The sequence below is a fragment of the Cyprinodon tularosa genome, unplaced genomic scaffold, assembly GCF_016077235.1.
Source record: "Cyprinodon tularosa strain WSP-4 unplaced genomic scaffold, ASM1607723v1 ctg464, whole genome shotgun sequence".
NCBI lineage: Eukaryota > Metazoa > Chordata > Actinopteri > Cyprinodontiformes > Cyprinodontidae > Cyprinodon > Cyprinodon tularosa.
This window is the reverse complement of record NW_024039190.1, coordinates 374,808-393,791: the sequence shown is the minus strand read 5'-3', so window position 1 is coordinate 393,791 and position 18,984 is coordinate 374,808. Positions and strand designations below refer to the sequence as shown.

Sequence of the window (18,984 nt, the reverse complement as noted above, 5' to 3'; positions counted from 1 at the left end):
CTTTGCGGTAATAGGGTACTTTAGAATGATGGTTATGTTTAAACAAGAATAATTAATGACTAACTCAACTCAGACTGACAGATTATTATTAAAGTTATCGTTTTCTTAGCCAAGAAGATTTACTTTTTACCAAAATGTATCCTGCCATTTAAAAATCAGCTGGCAAATATCAGCACAGGAAAAAAGGACATCCTTCCTTTCATTCTGAAAGCAGTTACTCTCCACTGGCACACAAGAGTTAACTGCATAGTTTCGCCAATGCAAACCAGATGTCAAGCACTAATGTATGGTAGTATTTTTTATTTTTTTTTCCAAAAGGAAAAGAAACATAGGCTAAAAATGTCTTCCAGTCATGATGATATAGAAATAAATATAGTCATTTCAGTTTCAAACTTCCTCTCGACGTGGTTGGGTCAGCACTGTATGATTTGCAGTAATTGCAATGTTATTGTTTGGCAGAGCATTGTGGGACAAGATTTTGGCAAGAGAAAGATGACTTGAGACAGTCACATTTTCTAGTTGAACCAAAGTACCACTTTTTAGCTTTTTTTTTGTCAGAAATAAATTTTTAGGTCAAATACTGTTATATTAGACAACTTAAATTTAGTAAAAACAAAAAACTTTCCAGATAATTCTTTTATTTAATATGAAAAACTACCCAAAACACTGTGCACCTATGTGAAAAGTAAGAACCCCTTATATAACTGGCTGTTTCCTTCCTAGGAAGAGTTCTTTTACCTCACTGGGGGAAGTTTGGTTAAGTCTTTATCGCAGTACTGTTTTATTCAGAAAATTGGGTTTTATTAACGCAACACTGTGTAACCATAAGTTAACTTGGGGAGCCAGACTTTTAACTCCCAGGTTTAACGCCCAAGACCAACTGTCCCTCTATGTTTTGAAATCTGATAGCAGACCACTATGGACCAGCAGACTGAGAAGTCATGGAGTTACTGGTAAAGACAAGGTCATATTCACCCATTATAGATAAAATCCTACGTCAGAGAACCAACTATCTGTTCAAAAATATCTGTTTTGTTGCCTAACCGCAGTTTTTAGCTTAGTTAACTCATCTTTAAGGGATTTCCGACTGCTGTAAAATAACGCTGGAGGTCACATGACCCATTTAGCTATGGACCTGACCTGTCAAAGTTACATAGGCGAGTTTTTGAGAGGGTCAGCCCAAAGATCTGCAGGGTCTTAATGGAGGAGAGTGATGCTCACTATGCTTTAGATATTTTACAATCTATGATGAACTGGATAAGCCCTTGATACAAACTTGTAGTAATTTTGTTCTTAAAGTTACTTAAAGTTACTTAAAATGTCTTTTTGTATTTGCTCAAATTACTGAAACAGTCTGATGTTCTAAAACAGTTACATTTTTGTAAGGAGGTAAATACTTTTATGTGTACTTGTGTGCGTTTTGCACATGCTCTTATTTTCATAAGCAGGTCCTTGGGTCTAAATTTGCTAAAAGGCTGTCAAATATGACAAATATGTGTTTTAAATTTAGCTAAACAAATGTCAGCAATTTATGCAGCAGATTTTTGTTTATCATCCGTAGCTCTTGTCCATTTGATAAATGAGGATAGAAGGTTTCAGACCTCTTTAACCCAGTTGTGGATTAGGTACCATGCAATGAAATCTAATATTAAAAGACATCAAGCCTTGTCTTCACAGTAACATGGTCATTAGATGCTGCCGAGGACGGAATAAATTATAAAGACCACAGTGACATTTTCTGCTACAGGTACTCATTTTCTTCCCTTTTGTTTATGATCCTGGCTTTGAATTGAACCTTTTGTCACCTCCCACATAACACCAGGTGGTGTTTAAGAGCTCAGGGACAATAACAGGTTAGTCTTTCAGTGTCTGGTCCTGCAGCCCTCACCCTGTTGTCAAGTCTGAAGCAGCTAAAATTGTGGAGCAGTCCTGGTGCTCCTGTCTTCACCACTACCTACATGCATTAGTGATTTATGTTCTTACAAAGATATATCCTTCTGGTAATACACTTTAATAAATATTACAATAAAATATTCAATAATGTATTGAAAATCTTGGAGGACATGATTATTTTTCATACATAAAAATAAGTTTATGTATGAAATAACAATTATTTCAACATGTAGTTATATTGTTTAGTTCCCTATTTCCATTCTCACATGGTAAAGTATGTCTTAAAATAAATTGTTCTTAAATTTAGAAACTAAATATTTGAAATCGCAAAAAAAAAGAAAAATAACATTTTCAATATTTAGATTTGTTCTAGAGGATGAATCACCCAGCTCTGCATTAGCACCCAAATAATGAATTAAACTTTAGGCCTTTTTATTTATATCAGTTCTTAAAATAATCAGATAGTCTAAGCTCTTATAATAAGTATGATGGTATAGTTCATAAGGAAAATATGGTTAGATCAGTATATTGCTAGAATGGTTAGTATATTATTATTTATTAATGTATATATGATAAAAATCTTCTATATAATATCAGTGCCTGAAAAAGCAGGGCCTTTTACATATATTTAGCACATCTTTTAGAAAAATTATTAAGGCTGTTCTATAACTATCCTAACTTTAAGCTGATGTTGTATTGTGATGACCTCTTGATATACAAATAAGCAAATTAATTGACAAAATTCACATTTATCCCTCGTTTATATATATATATTTATTCTCAAAGTCAGCCAGCATAAGTATGTTTAAACAAGTACACGTTTGTAAAATGAGTCTGTATGAATGAGAATATCTCCTTCATGAGCAATTTCCTCTTCTTCCTGTGATAAGAGTCATTGCCTCATTGCGACCTTTCTATTACTGTTCTACATTTATCTGATCCCCTGAATGCCAAAAGTAACAACATGTTAAAACTTTAAGTAATTGGATAATTAAGAAAAATAAATAAATGAAAAATCCACTTGAGTTCAACTCTGTTTTGTCTTACTGTGACCTGAAAAACCCTAACGTCTTTATGTTTTCATCAAACCAATTAGAAATCCTGCAGTGTTTGGTTTTGTGTGACTCGTCTCTGGAAGTATGCGCCTCTTGAAATGAATCCCACTGGTGTTGTGTTGTAATGTTCCTTTTCTAAACCATTTTGAAGTATTTGTTTTATGCTTCATGCTTTAATTTTTAGTCACCAGAGATGAAATTCTTAAACGGTCATGGGCTAGAAAGATCTTTCTGACTTCACTTCTTTAAGGGGCTCCAATGTGTCTTGTTCACTTTTATTTTGAAGCATTGCTGAAGCTATTCTCTGTTTGAAAGTTGTCCAGAAACCTGCATGTACACAATGTAACGGCATGCTCTGTTTCAAAGATGGCTATTGTTGTCTGAAATTGCCACGGCTTGAATATTTCCTCATTGATTGTCACCTTACCGGCTTGTGAACCTTTGTGAAAGAGAGCTCTTGTAAATTTAAAGGCATCCTCTTGCAACATCCTCTGGTGTCTGAGTTGATTTGCTGCCAGAAGATCCAGACAGACAAAGGTGATCAAGTGGCCTTTTTAGCTGCTACTTTCAAAGTAGATTAAACATTACTGAGCACTGTAAAATCCCCACTCGCTTAAGCATCCACTTTAACCAAACAGCTCCTTGCTCATAATGGGCCTGTAAAAAGCAAGCCTAACTGTTTTGGCATTTACTCTACTGCTGAAATTAGTTCTCTCTAAGTACAGGAGACCTCATCACCCCTTGAAAATGTATTTTTAAGGCCTATACCTTATCAACAACAAAAACAGAGGAGTATTATTTCTTTCCCACGGCTGCAAGAATAAAATGACTTCATTCTCCCCTTGTAAGCCCAATATGGGCATTCCTGCAACTTGTTCTTGAGACTTCTCAAAGGCAAAGAGTTTAGGTTTGTTCATTATTATGGATTTGATCATATAGCATGGATATAATACAAATTAGAATATTACATAAAACTAATTAAAAATGAATAATAATAAAATGTTGATTAATTAAAAAAGGCATGCTCCATACCTTCTCTTATGTCTTGAAATAAAATAAAAAACTTTTAGTCTAACAAAAAAAGCCTCATTTAAATGCATATTCTAATTTATATTAACTGTCTGCATGTAAAAAAAATTATGTTTTTTTGTAAGTTTTAAGTTCTACAGCAAATGTCAACCAACATACGACCGTAAGAGAAGCAGGATGTGTCTGGTTCATTTGTATGATTGAACAGTGACCTATGCATCAGAACACCCACATTTCAAAGTAAAAGTATTGCCATTTAAATATTAAAGGTAGAAAAGAAAACAAGTAGTTGGAAAAAAAAAACACACTATATATTTTCCAGATGGTTTAAAAAAAAAATGAACCTGCTTCATAATAAAAGGGCAATATATAATGAAACTCTCCATTTCCCAAAGGTCATATAATAATAATGAATGTAAAATTCTGGTATTGAATACATTAATCTTCATGACAGACAGAATTGAATTCTAGAAAAAGTTAAAAATATATATTATTTATAGAAATAGCTAATCAGTGAATTAATAATTATCTTTTCTTCTGGATAATTAGGCAGAAGAGTTGTAGCATGTGACCCAGATCAGGTACTACAAAATTCAACCATACGCTGGCTGAGGTCAGGATGAGCTTACTCTCCATGTTGATTTACTCAGATGTCAAGCATTTTTGAGTGTACAAAAACAGGTATTTTTTCTATTGTTGGATGGCAGAAAAGTGGGAGACAGGGGAAAGGTCTTTCCAAAATTTGATTTAGTGTAAAATAACTTGGACAACTCCTTAGTAGCATCAGTCTGCTGTTCTGCTGTATTTCACAGTTGGCCCTATATCTGACCTTGGTCTGCCAATCAGGGAGTATTGTGATGACTAGCAGAATGCAGCCTTCGCATTCTTCTCCTATCTCATTTCCGCATTTGTAAAAACAAGCTAAGACTCCACAGCCGGTTTGTAAACGGATATTGGTTAAAGCTCTTTTATGTTATATTACCTTTTTATTTTATTCCATAACACTTAGACTTCAAAATTTGCATGGATGGAAAGTTTTCTTTGATCTTTTGTCAAATGTCATGTAAAATCTTACGTAGGACACATTTAATTGAATTTGGCAATCATTTATATTGAAATTCCATAAAAAAAAGATGAACTATAAAGAAATGGTTATTTTACATTGTAAAAACAAGCAATATTTTTGAGCAGTACTTTTATGTGCAAAACCCATTTGCAGAATTTTTAGAGTGTTGATGTGTTTCAGTACGAGAATAACATGCAACCCATGGTTACATTACTGATTTCAATCTCTTCTTCATCTTGATTAAATGCTAATTGATGGTGGTTTTAGGGCCAAAAATCAGAGTTGCAAATTTTTTTCAACCATTTTTATTGTTATTTTATATTAATTCACTCCACGGTTTCCTTGTTTTTAATGATATTGGAAGCCTGCGTTATTCAGAGTCCATTGCCGCAGAACTTTGCTCTTACTGTTGTGTGAAAAAAGTGCTTACTTCTAACTCTCAAGCATGGATCTGTGTGTTATCAGCAGCTTTCTGTTGCAGCTAGCATGCCTCCTGTGTGGCAAACAAGATGGTGTTTCAAAATCAGGGTTCGAGGACAACATGCTCTTGGCTTTCCCGGTTGGAACAATCAGCCCACATGAAAAAGCTAAACACCAACACATGAAACTGTTAGATTTATGATCCATTATGATCGTTCAAAGCTGACCTTTATTTTAATTAATGTTGTTTTTTCTTCCTCAATATTTTATTGACATTGTTATATTGCTCTGCACCATAACTTTTTGTGCTAACAAGAACAGGAACTCGAATGAAAAGAAACAGTTTACCTACTTGTCTTTCAGTTTGTGTTTACTGACACTTTCCGTATATATTTACTTTCCATCAGTGCTAAAAAGCAGTAACTATTGTCCTGTGATGGAATGAGGTCAATAGTTACTGCTACTCTGTAAAAAAAAAAATGAAGAAGTGAATGTTGGATTGTCTGTTGCAGTAAACAACTTGTGCAGCTGTGGCTTCTGGTTACCTAAGGACATGATCGTTTTTGCTTCGAATCATTCCTTTGCCTTTAAAGGCTGCTAAGATCAGGTACAGCACTGATACAGCATGACTATAATAATGTATGATTTGAGGAAGGTTTAAAAACAAATCCAAGATTGCTAAGAACAATAAACAAGCCGCTTTGTTCTTTTTTTGGTACTGCACTGATTTCCTTAAAAAGGCCCACAAGTTTCCCAGGGCGCTGAGTTCAGTCATAGACCTGGCATTTTAAAGCATTATTAGTTCAGCTCTTTGCCTGTAAGCACTGGGCATGAAGGAGATGGACCTCTGCTGCGAAGCAACCGGAGTAGAGACTGTAAACAGTGCTGTGAGAAACTGCCTCACGTCTGGAAGCTCTTCTCTTTTGAGTCAGCAACATGTGCATGCACTCACGTCTTGGTCCATCATCCCTGGGGTCAGTGGGCTGACGTCATGCCCTTCTCTGTGAGAGCATGTCATCAGAAGTTCATTACAAGCTTTACTTTGGCTTGGCCCACACTGATACCAGAAGTGAATATCTGTAGTGGAAACAGTAAAAGATACGCCAGGGAAAACAATCATTTCCTCTTATTTATGAGGTAGTATGTGTTTGTGGGCTTTGAAGTCTTTCTTTCTGTTGTTCCCTCATAACCTTGTTGCTGCCTCAGTTCTTTCTCAGAAGACAAAGTGTAAAGGGAAAAGTTTATTTCTGAGCCCTCAAGTGTACACTTAAGGTATGTCCCTTTTTTTTTTTTTTTTGACAATTTTGAATGTTGTAGATCAAAAAACTAAATTTTAGATAATATATACATAACCTGAGAAAAAGTATGACAATTATTTTATGTATTTTATTTATTCAATAAAATTCATACAATGTGAACAATGGAAACCAAAGTCCAATTACTAGCTTTTGCAGCAAACTTGGCAAAGAAAGATTATTCTGATTCTGAATCATGAATTCTGACCCCAACTGAGGAAAATACGGCATGCAGAGTATTAGATGTTTTGCTGTTATTTTGTATCCATTAGTAAACTCTTCTATTAATTGCATTTGGCCAGCTGATGCTGGGAAGGTCTATAAGTACTCCATATTTTTTCACTTCTGGCTATGGGCTCTAACAGTGATGTTAAGGAGTACCAAAGCCTTAGTAAACATTTCCAGACTGAAAAATTCCAGTGGCTTTGTTTCTCATCTTTTCTTGGATTTCTTTAAGCCACGAACTGCTGCTTTTGACGTACCTCATGTTATCAAATAGTTTCAATTTAACTGGTTTCTTAGTTCTACATGCCTGACAGTTGGTATACATGGGTGTAGTTGCTTGATTTGAACTTATTAAAAGGGGTTAACAGGGGTAAGGGGCCTATAAGAATTTTATATGGGACCATGTTGATTTGGAGCATGTAATCTCTAACATAACACTAGTTAGTAGTAAATCAAATAGCTTTTGTAAGGATGTGAATTGTACCCAGTTACCACAGAACACTGATATGGGTATGATGCATGCACTTTTGTAGACAGCATTAAATATCTTAGATGTTCCATTTGCTTTGGAAATTAGCTCTGTCTTTGTGTCATTGTGAGTCATGCCTGATCTCGTTCTCTCACCTTGCATGCTAAGACAGCACATTCTGTTCCTCTTTTTTACCTGGCATTATGATTACAGTATGCTTCAAGTTCTCCTTTTTAGGTATATACCTTGTCAATCTTATCTATCTCGATGTGAGCGAACGATTGCAACATTGCTGGAATTTCAGCGATGGATGACTTGTGAAATGCATCGGATGTTAAACACATGCAGCTTACTGTTTTATTACACAGACTGACCACAGCTGTTTCACTCTGATATTTAGCCACAGCCTCCAGGTGGACATTGTAATGTTTAAAATCAGATATTTGTGATGTATTCATCCCAGTCTCTGAGCGCATGGAGAGATGTTTCAGTAGTAATCTGAGCTATGGTACTATAAACACTGGGCCACAGGGCTGTCGTGAGTTTAGACATCATAATTTATGTTTTAAGGTCATTGAAAGGGCTGAAAGTGCCTCTGGGGAAGATGTGTCAGCTACACCAAAAAAGCCTGTCAAAGGCCTCCATGTGAGTACTGAAAGAAGATAAACTCTGGGACCGTGACTGTCTCACCCCAACTCATTAGGAGCTTTTGTCTTGCAGAGAGTTCAGACAGAAACTTGATTCCTTGTTTGATGATGGATTGTATGCAATTTGTCTCATTTTGTTCTTTTTCCCTTGCCTCCAATGTCTCTGTGTGTTTTTGGGTGGGAGTGTGTTTACATGCCTCTTGTGTGCTTTTTTTTACGTGTGTATTGATCTTGAATGTGTAAGACAGGCAGCACAGGTCTGGTCTGAAGTGTGATTGATTGTTATATCAGTGCTGATTATTATTCCTGGGTGGTTGGAATGGATATCCAGGGGTGTGCTCTGCCAAAGGAACGGATCACTCCTCACCGGGCTGCCCTCCAGCCATGTCGTAACGGTTTGGTAACCGGATATCGTTGCTGTAATACTCTCATAATGTTATTCTATGGCTTTGTTGTGTGCTCAGTCATGGTCAGAGGACCAACCCCATGAGCCCCCTACTTCTAGAACACCCCTATTTAAATCTTAACTAGATATTGCCATACACTATAAAATGTTTGGTTTCTTTTGTTGTTGTTTTTTTCTTTAGCTAGGATTTCAAAATACAAAAAAACAGAATCGGGTTTGTAAGAAATAATGCTTTCGATAAGCCAAACAGCTATTTTTGGTATATGTGAACTTTTTCTTCTCCTGTTAACTACATTTCCACTGGTTATGTAATGTACTGCTCTTGTGTTTATCAGGGGTATTGTACCAACGTCAGTGTCACTATAAACACCTAAAGTGTTCAGGCTTGCACACTGTCAGCAGAGACCTGTGTGACTCTCCATAAGTGTGACAATGATTAAGCTTTAAGGACTTTTATTCATTATCTACAGTTTGAATCTCCTTTTTTCACTAGTCTTGTTGTTTTTCTGTACAAACCTTTCTATCCAAAAGAGATCTGTTCTCTGGGATATAGAATGTGTCCTTCCTAGTCTTATTAAAGGTGGGTATTGCCATTTTTTTCAGACATGCATAATTGGTCTGATTGAAATGGGAGGTACTCTAAATGTTTAGAAATTGTACTGAAGGATGAGATATGGATGTCCGCACCTCTCTTTACGATATCTTAATTGCTTCTGATTTCCTTATGATGTCACACAGGGAAGTGGTGTGTCGAAGGTGTTGCCTTTAAGTACATTCACAGGTGTGCCATTGTCTAGGTTAATGAAAAACAGAAGCATGTTGCCCCACCATGGCAATGTTTCTCTGAAACAAAGGACTACTGAAAAGCATACTGTGGGCTATCATGATTTTCTTTCCTGAGGATTTTTTTTTACATCATTTGAGGGATTTAAGGACTTTTTATAAGTCTAATTTAAAAAGACACGTACAATTTCTACCTGCATTCTGTATTTATATTCAGGCAGACTTTATCAATAACACATCAATACCTTATGTATTCAGAGGTGTGTAAGACGAGATTGTGATAGCTTTTTCTCCTCCCTCTGTTTGCAGCAGCAATTAAGTCTCCCTATTTGTTCTTTCCAGATGTTCACTTGATTCTATTTCCTATAAATCTTTTGCTTTAGCTAAGAACAGCAGCTTATTAATGGCTTTATTATTGCTGCTAAAGCCTTTTACTTTCTCTGCTGATGCTGTGACTCTCATACTTCTCTTTATGTAGGGTTAAACTTTTTTTATTTATTTTAACAACATCATCCTGATCCTTCTTTTCCTGTGTCACAGGTTTGCAGAAAACTACAATGGCTGACCGATTTGACTGTGATAACTGCAAAGAATCCCTCTATGGTCGCAAGTACATCCAATCTGATGACAACCCATACTGCATCCCCTGTTATGACAGCCTGTTTTCTAACACCTGTGATGAATGCAAAGAGCTGATTGGCCATGATGCGAGGGTAAGGTATCCATGATGACCAGATGTGTAATTAGCAATGCTACGACTTTAAATGACATTAACAAAAATCCTTTATTTCTTATAAAAAAGAATAGATGCTCTTACTTGATAGAACTTCATGTGTAATATTTCTTTAGCCATGTGCTATTTTAATGTGTGGGTGTGGCTTCAGTTTGCCGAGACAGAACTTATGTCACCCTAATGATGCATAATTCTTCAGAAATGAGGCGTGTTCTATGTATTTTGGCAAGACACTGAAAGCTCATTTAAAATGCAGTTATGCAGGCAATTTCCTCTAAATCCACTAAAGCCAGCTGAGTAATTTAGGTAGCAATTTTAAAAATGCAGGATGAGTATAGGTCTTCCCCTTCTCCGCAGTCAACTTAAAATTAGATATTTCTCAAAAGGGAAACATTAAAATTAGGGGGGTTATTTAGAACCAACATGCACTCCTTGTTGGAGTTTATTGGAGGGTCTACTACAGTGTTTGTGAAGTTATCTTTTTTTTTTTTTTTTTTTTTTTTTTTTTACATTTGAAGCTTAGAGCCGCAACTTTAACACAGTTAATTCCATTTTCTTTTATACATACTAAAATCCCAAGAGGGAACCTTTGTACTTGCGGTGTCTTGTACACCATGAAATCGGATGCATAACTGGCATCTCATAGCGATCTGCATTAGCAGTGCTGTCTGTATCACTACCATCTGGACACAGCGCTGCTGATGCAGATTGCCATGATCAATCCACTGAAACAGTTTATTAAAGCCTATATTAACTTAAAATACCTGCCAGCAAAATATCTTTGCTTTTATTATTCTGGTGCCTGTATTGTTTGCCATATACCTGAAAAACGCTAACATCTATTTCCAACAACCACAAACAGTAGGGGAAATCCCCCAAGAGGCGACCTGGCCTGAGAAAGCTGTTGCTTGGGATTCCCAGTGATGGTGCACCTTTGGTATGTGGGGGTCTGTGCACATCCAAGAGCGAAATTATATTTTAAGCCTGGATCGTAATCTTAATAAACTGACTGCATAGATAGTTTTGAGGTCGACTTTCTCACTTAAAAACATATTAAAACTACTTTTTACCCACTGATCACAGTAATTATAACAAAGCCACTCCTGCCATTGAACACATGAGCAGCAGAAGCATTAGACGCATCTGGACACCCGTTACTGGACGCGCTTCAGGAGCGTCAAAGATGCACTTGAGGCACGTCTGACCTTAATGTGTACGAGCCTCAAAAATGAAGCAGCAGATGCTTTTTTACTGTTTAAATCACGGTGTGAACCTAGCATAACACCTTCTGATTGTTTGAATTAACCTATGAAACATAATTTTGTACCTGAAAATGATCCCAAGTCTTCCTTATGAAATTTCCACCTCTAGTCAAGAACACATACTTCCCATAATCAGGACAAAAGTAGTGTTGTAACAAATACAAAAAGTTAGTTGCATTTAACCTCAAAATGCAGGAAATAGCATTTCAGAGAGTCTAAATTTGAAAAATTTCCAGTGGGATAAGGGGCCCCCCTTATGCCACACAAAGTCTAAAGAATTGATACACCAAGGTGTCCCTGTTTCTAATAAACAGCTTAAGCTGTGATGTGAAATTTAATTGCAGACAGGTACTAAGTAGGTGACTTTTGAATTTATTTGGTTGCACTTGATTATTAAGAGTAAAAGGAAACAAATGCATACCACAACTTAAAAGAAAAATAGTGAAAATTCAAATTTAGTGAGTTGTCACAGAGTTTTGAAAAATCTTAAACACGGTGGCATGTACTGTTGGTCCATCACATAAAATACTATTGAAAATCATAGCAAAATGTGGTTGTTATCTGAAAAAGTGTGAAAAAAACAATATACAGTAGTAGTATTTAATACTTGATGCATCATAGGTGTGCTTTGTTTTACTTTTTATGCAGAAATGTTGATGTTGGTCTCACACTCTCCTCTGCTCTAGTTATAAATTCCGGTCTATGTTTACTTAAAGCTTTCCTGTCATTCCCTTATTTGGCCTCTTTGGTTACCAAGTCACAGACAGCAGGACTTTATATTTGTGGAGCTTTTACAGCTGCAAAAAAATGACTTCCAGTCTCCTTATTGTTTCTTCCCCTTTCTGCTGCCAGGAGCTCTTCTACGAGGACAGGCATTATCACGAGCATTGTTTCCGTTGTTTCCGCTGTGACCGCTCACTGGCAGATGAGCCCTTCACCAGCCAGGATGACGCACTGCTCTGCAATGACTGCTACTGTAACGAGTTCTCCTCCAAATGTGTCGCCTGTGATAAGATCGTTATGCCAGGTAAAGGTAAAAGAAGATGCAGCAGGTGTTTTCTCACAAATCTGATAAAAAAGGAGGGATTTAAAACAAGATGCATCAATAAATCCAGAGGCTATTGTCACAAAGCCTCGTTGTTCCTCATTTTATTTCCTATGTAGTATGCAAATTCAAAAGATAATAGGCAAATGATTTTGGTATATACAAGTCAAATTAAACAGATGGTTTAGTAGTGAATTAAAGTGGAAAACTAATAGATGAAAGTGAAAAATTTCAGAGAGAAAAGAAGCGGTGGGAGAGAAATAGGTGTAAAAGACTTAAATCCTTTGAATGTGACAGATTAATTATCTCTCTGCATCACTTGTTGTCTGTAAACCATGGAAGCTTGCCAGCAGAACTGATGGTAACAGGAGATAAAGCTGCCACCACCCGTGCAGATTCTTCCAGTAATGTTGTAACAGCACCTTGGGTAAAGCTGCACGGCTTCCAATGCTTTTCATGTCAGTTTGTCTTATAATCATCACATATTTTCCTTACAAACTGAACTTTAATAAACAGTAAAGACTTAGTTTCAGGTTAATAAAGAATGGGTTTCTTGTTTAAAGTGAAGTTATAAGTCTTCCCTCTCCTGTCTAGATGTTTATGATAATGCTTTACTCTTTTTGTAAGAAAAAAAGCTCATAATAGTGCTATTATTTTTATCTTCTTAACATATTAACAAAATAAAAGCACAAATTTTATTTAAATTGTCATGAAATACGTTCCAAACTATATAGAGCATGATATTAACAACATTTATGTCAATTATTGATGTTTGAAGTTTTCTTTGTTCTTGGACCCAAAAAACGTAAAACTTTAACCGATAAACAAACACAATATGTATTTATAGCAGTTTTTTTTTTTTTTAGTTCAAGGGCTACCTATTCAGTTATCTCAAATAATTTGTGGATACCAGTTAAACATAATCCTTTTTGTAAAGAAAAGGTGGGTGAAATTTGTTAAAGACTATCATGCCTTTGTAGTGCCTTTACATCAACATCACATACTCACTTTTAAAAATCGTGTCTAAGCCTGTTAAATAATTTGAATGTTGATTTATTGGGTGTCATGTTGTCTGTTGGTCAAAATGTCTGTTGTTGCAAAAACTTGCAAAAGTATTATAGTGTGATTTAGGTATTTTAACTTTTAAAAAACCACATTAAGAATTTACCCGTCACATTTAAAGTCCTCTTCAGTTGGTCTCCGGCCAGGATTTTCCCTGAACATGAACAGATATAAAACAAGCAGATTCCCACCCACTGCTGACATAAATTAGTGAACTTGTATAAACATATTCAGCTGAAACTTTAAAAAAAAAAGGTGAGTTGTTCAAGGTGCTGAAATGTCAGGAAATTTCTGTTAACCCTGCTAGAGGATAAAATCCTCAGACACATTTAGCAGTTTTTTCCTCCCTGATCACTAGGATTTTAAATCGAATCAATGAATAATATATTGAAGTTTCTCGTGTTAAAGCTCTAGTGTGATATTTCCAAAGAAGCAAACTGACTGCTTTAAGAACATAATGATTCAACACTTGAAAAACGGTCTTTGTTTGGACCTTTCAACCTCACCCTGTTTTTCATTTGTAGCTGTGCACAACAAACAGCCATTATTGTCCATCTTGAGCCGCAATGAATCCTGCTTTAGTTTATTTTGTGCAAAGACTTTTTTTTCTTCTTCTTGTTTTTTAGGGCATCTTTTATGTTTTTAATTAGGGAACAGTGCAGCATGGAGACTCTCAAGCACTGAAACATAAGCAATCTGTGGAAATGTCAGCCGTGCATAAACCGCTGGATCACAGCATAATAAACTCAACATCCAGGAGATTTACTGGTAGATCAATGGGTCTGCATCACAGAGGGGAAAACTGTATCACTTCTTTGTGTTTAAAGCTTGCTGCCACTTTGTTGCTGTAGAAAGACGCATGATGAGAGTGAAATGAAAGGATTTTTATATGCTGCTGTGAAATCAAGTATTTTATTGTGACTTCCCCGCCCCTCCTAATGCTTTGGTACTGTTACTTCCCTTTTTTTACAGGTACAAGAAAACTGGAGTATGCAGGTTCCACATGGCACGAGGGCTGCTTCATCTGTCACAGCTGTGAGGAGCCGATTGGCTCCAAGTCCTTCATTCCTGACAAGGATGAGCACTACTGTGTGCCCTGCTATGAGGAAAAGTTTGCTCCCCGCTGCACACGCTGTAAAAAGGTCTGTGAATCTGTCAAATAACTACAATACAACTTGGTTCCTATTATATTAGGCTCGGTTAAACTTTTAAAACTAATAGAGTGAAAAGATAATAAGTAGGACTGATTGATTGCAGAAATTCATATGAAAAATAATGTTTTCCTATTTAGGCCCTGGCTAAAGGTGGCGTGACCTATCGGGATGAGCCGTGGCATAAGGAGTGTTTTGTGTGCACAGGCTGTAAGACGCAGCTGGCTGGTCAGCACTTCACCTCTAGAGATGACAGCCCTTATTGCCTCAAGTGCTTCGGCAGCTTGTACGCCAAGAAGTGTGAGGCCTGCAGCAAACCCATTACAGGCGAGATTTATTTACTTGACTTCATCCTCATATTTACATTTCTAAAGCAAAATGACAGCTTTTTAATACTTCAAAAAGCTGCAGCTGTTTTACTTTAGGCTATAGTAACAGTTTTTCAATGATTATCAAGGTGAAGGATCCTTTAGAGTATCATTTTACAACATCTGATAAGGTCAACTTTGATTGATTCCTATGATGCTAATGTAGTTTAACTTAAGATAAATTACTGATTAAGTAATAAAGTAGCTTACATTAAAATAAAAACAACACCATACATTGAACTATATAAATAAAAATATACATTATTGCGTAGTGCATGTGTAAAACCTTAATAACTAGATTCTGATTGCTCTAATGATGTAATTTACTGCATTTGTGCCCACCCATGAACACAGTTGATATTTGGTCTTAGCTGACCTTAAAAAACTAAAAGTAAAATTTCTATAAAAGAATAAAAAGACAGGCTACAACATACTTAAAGTGTAATCAATTCTTCTTATCAGAGAGCAAAATAAAAATGATGCATCTTCCAGAGCAGCAGTGGATAGATCCTGTTTTTTGTATTAGCTAATTACATTATTTTTACTTTTCTCAAAACTTTTTATTTTTTTCACTTTTTTTAAAGGAATTGAGGTTGGGTTTTTTTTTATTTTTTATTTTTTATTATTATTACTGTTCTCCGCAGTTATCACAATTCTTCATTTACTGTAGAATCCCCTAATCATACTTTGAACAATAATATTTTTGTTTGGTTCCATTTTATTTGTGAAATCATGCTTTATCTGAGTCTTTTACAACTTTAAAACTGTACAGACCCATATTTATTAATATGATTTTGCTGCTTTGCTATGTCATCACAATGATCTAATCCTTTACTGTCTAATATTGTAATATGCAAAGAGCTCAAAATATGGATTAGCACACTCTTTAACTGAACAGAACCACTGTAACAAATAAATTACAACATTTTTTTTTCAATTCAGCTCCAAAGAGAAACAGATAAATTGTTGTTAGACTCTGACTACATTTTTGGAAGGATCTCTGTATCCTGACCTTTCTGTTTATATTGTGCTTCTTCTGCTCTCAAATGTGTCCAGTTTGTTATTTCCACAGATTACAGCAGGAGAAGCCATTTAGATTCAATCAAATCTGACTGTTTGTTTTAGCGATCCTAACCCCTGACCTCGGACAACTGCTTTAGCTATTTCTACAGGCCGGGCCGAAACACACTTCAAATGATTTACATTTAAAGTGACATAAAAGAGGAATACCCTCATTCACCCTCACTTTACTTTTATGTAATACTTTGTGTTAGTCTAACACTTAAAATCCTAATAATAAGCATTAAGTTTATAGGCTTTGAGATACACAAAAGTTTAATAAGGTGCATTAAAAAAGTTACTTTTGCAGATGTATTAAGAAAGTAACGTTTAACATAATTTTTTTGAAAAAGCGTCCACTTTGTTAATATTTTTATTAGTCCCTGACAGGATCTTTGCTTTTTATCTCTATCATCAAGCCTGAACAAATTGCTGTTTAGATTAAACTGACTGCTTGTCCCTTCGTTTTAGGTTTTGGAGGAGGAAAGTATATCTCATTTGAAGAACGTCAATGGCATCAGCCATGCTTCACCTGCTCCAACTGCTCCATCTCACTTGTGGGTGCGGGTTTTTTCCCAGATGGCGACAGGATCCTTTGCCGTGACTGCCACAACAATCTATAAAGCACTTACCCAGATTTCCGTTTATTTTGTTCATCATCAGCTTTTTAAAGCACCCTTGGTTATATAACAACGGGGGTAAAACAGGCTAAAAAAAATCCTGCCTCAGGTTTGTTTTGATGTAAAGACAGTTGTTCTTCAATGGCCTTTTCATATAAGATGAGTTATACTAGAATGCAAAATCATGCTGATTCTGCGTGGTTTGCATAAATCAGCACAAAGATATTCTCTTTGACAAGAGATTTAAAGATTTTGTAAATGGAGTGCCTTATTACCATCATTTTTTTCTTTTTTTATGTTTAAATAAGAAACTGCAAATGCTTGCCACTTTGCCAAATATGTCTTAATCAATGTTACTTCAGGGCTCTAAAGAAAAGACAGAACACTGATATATTATACAATACATATGGTCTATATTTCAGTTGTATGGATGAGTTACTGTTCTAATGCTCTTATTACTGCAGGTTTATGCATTTTGAATGTTGCTTTTTATCACTTACCTATTATTGCTTTATTTTCCTGTTTTTATGCATTTTCAACAAGTTACTGTTTAAAGTGACACAGAAGGAGATGTGACACTTTTTTTAAGTTTCTAAATATTGGACTGTTTTTTTTCCTTACATTTAAAGTAAAAAAAAAAGAGTAGAAAATGTGTTGGTCTTCCTAGTTTTTGGTTTTCAAAATATTTCTTTTGCACTTTGAAAAAGATGTGCTTTTGCTACCATGTTATGTGCACATAAATACAGAGTTAAAACAAGGCGCAAGCCACAGATCTCCTGGCTTCATGTGTGCCTTTTTTTTTTACTCCGCAATGACTCTTGTTTTTACATAAAAGTTCCGTTCTGCCCTCTTTTTTTTTTCTTATTTTATTATGTATAGTTTTAATATTTGTGCACAAAGAGAATCTGTATTTTTAACTTTGAAAAAAAAAGCCAAACTGTTTTCACATCACGAAAATATGCATGTCTTCTGCCACGATTTCTCTTTTTACTTGTTTTTAATTTCAGCTTCAATCCTGTATGTGAAAAATCACAGTGCTGCATCAAACAATTTGTAGCGTTACATATTTTTCTTATTTTTACTATTTTTAATCACATTTATGTTTCAGGTCATCCTAAAAAAATCTTAAGTTAGATAAATATTTTAAATGCAGTCTTCACTAAATAATTGTATTCATTAAGGTGGAAACTATCCAAACAAACCTGGTACTATGTAAAAAGACAATAAAACCAATATCTGGCTGTGCCATTACAGTTTTGCAAAAACTGGCAGTGTGGGTTTTATATTATGTGACAGAGCACTTTCTGGTATATTCCAAAAAGCTGAATTTTTGTAACCCCAATATACACACCAGGGACACACCTCTCTTGCAGGTACAAGAAAACTGGAGTGCTCCTGTTCCCTTTTCAATTTGAAGGTTATTTTCTGAAATATTTTTGGTCTTGAAGCTTTCCTATGGGTGCTGTCCTTTGTGTCACTTTCTTAGTTTTAAATAATAAAAATTTACCTTGACATAAGCAAGATATCAGGCATTTTGGATTCTTTTGGTACCACCCAGATAAGTCATCAATGGGGATTTCGAGTACAGCCCGGTTCTATGGAAATAAATGCAGTCCAGTCAAACGATTCTCCTGAGTACTGACTCTTTCGAAGGCGCCACACCTCTTGGATCTCTTGCTCTCTCTCTGTTTTACCGTTGACCTCTCCATCTATGGTTGCCATGACCTGACTCTTGAGCTTGGTTACCTCTATTATTTGCTTCAGTTCCATCTGGTCTGGCACTGGGTTCAGCTGTGACACCATCCAGTAGGAGCTGCTGCTTTATGCTTTCCTATAAATAATACACTAGGTCCAATCCACAAGTGATTAACTCTGTCTCTCTCAATGACTTCTGGCTGTGCTGTCATAGCGACCAACTGTATGCACTCTCCTTATTTTCTCTGGCTCAGAGCTCATCTGCTAAGTTGTGTTTCTGCTACTGCTGCAACCAACCTTTTACTTTTCTCTCACGTGGAAAGTACTCCTCAATTAGTGTTTCTGTGTTCCTTTATGTTTATGTTCTGGCTTCTAAAACCCCCGGTCGGTCATGGCAGAAGGCCGCTTGTCATGATTTTATCAAGAGCTCGGACCCACATGCAGAGAAACCAATACAGAGAGACCAGGGGGAAAGGTTTAACAGGTATATTGAGAAGTTTGTGGAGATTCCAGTGTTGCTCTTAACACTGCTCAACTGGAACTGAAAGGTGAGGAGAAGACATTGCGGTTAGTTCAGGTTCAGTGGGAAATTTGAATCTCGAACTTGAAGAGGAGGAAAGGTAGGCAGACTCACGTTTCCAGAGAAATGGTTGACTCTTTGACTCCAGTAGGTGTGGGATGTGTTCCAGTGTTTGTCTCAT

General features: G+C 36.0%; 1 protein-coding gene across 2 annotated transcripts in view; it reads left to right on the top strand.

Annotated features, from left to right (window-relative positions):
- fhl3a (four and a half LIM domains 3a) overlaps positions 1–17,853 on the top strand; it is a 35,272-nt gene extending 17,419 nt beyond the window's left edge. Inside the window, exons 2-6 of one of the 2 annotated variants that reach the window (XM_038301264.1) lie at positions 9,829–10,001; positions 12,136–12,316; positions 14,363–14,532; positions 14,682–14,868; positions 16,440–17,853. In XM_038301264.1, coding sequence (XP_038157192.1) covers positions 9,846–10,001; positions 12,136–12,316; positions 14,363–14,532; positions 14,682–14,868; positions 16,440–16,591 — 846 coding nt within the window. In that variant the 5' untranslated portion in view covers positions 9,829–9,845 and the 3' untranslated portion in view covers positions 16,592–17,853. The remainder of the gene's footprint in view (positions 1–9,828; positions 10,002–12,135; positions 12,317–14,362; positions 14,533–14,681; positions 14,869–16,439) is intronic. The other variant, XM_038301265.1, reaches the window with a different exon arrangement.
- Positions 17,854–18,984: the final 1,131 nt, after the last annotated feature.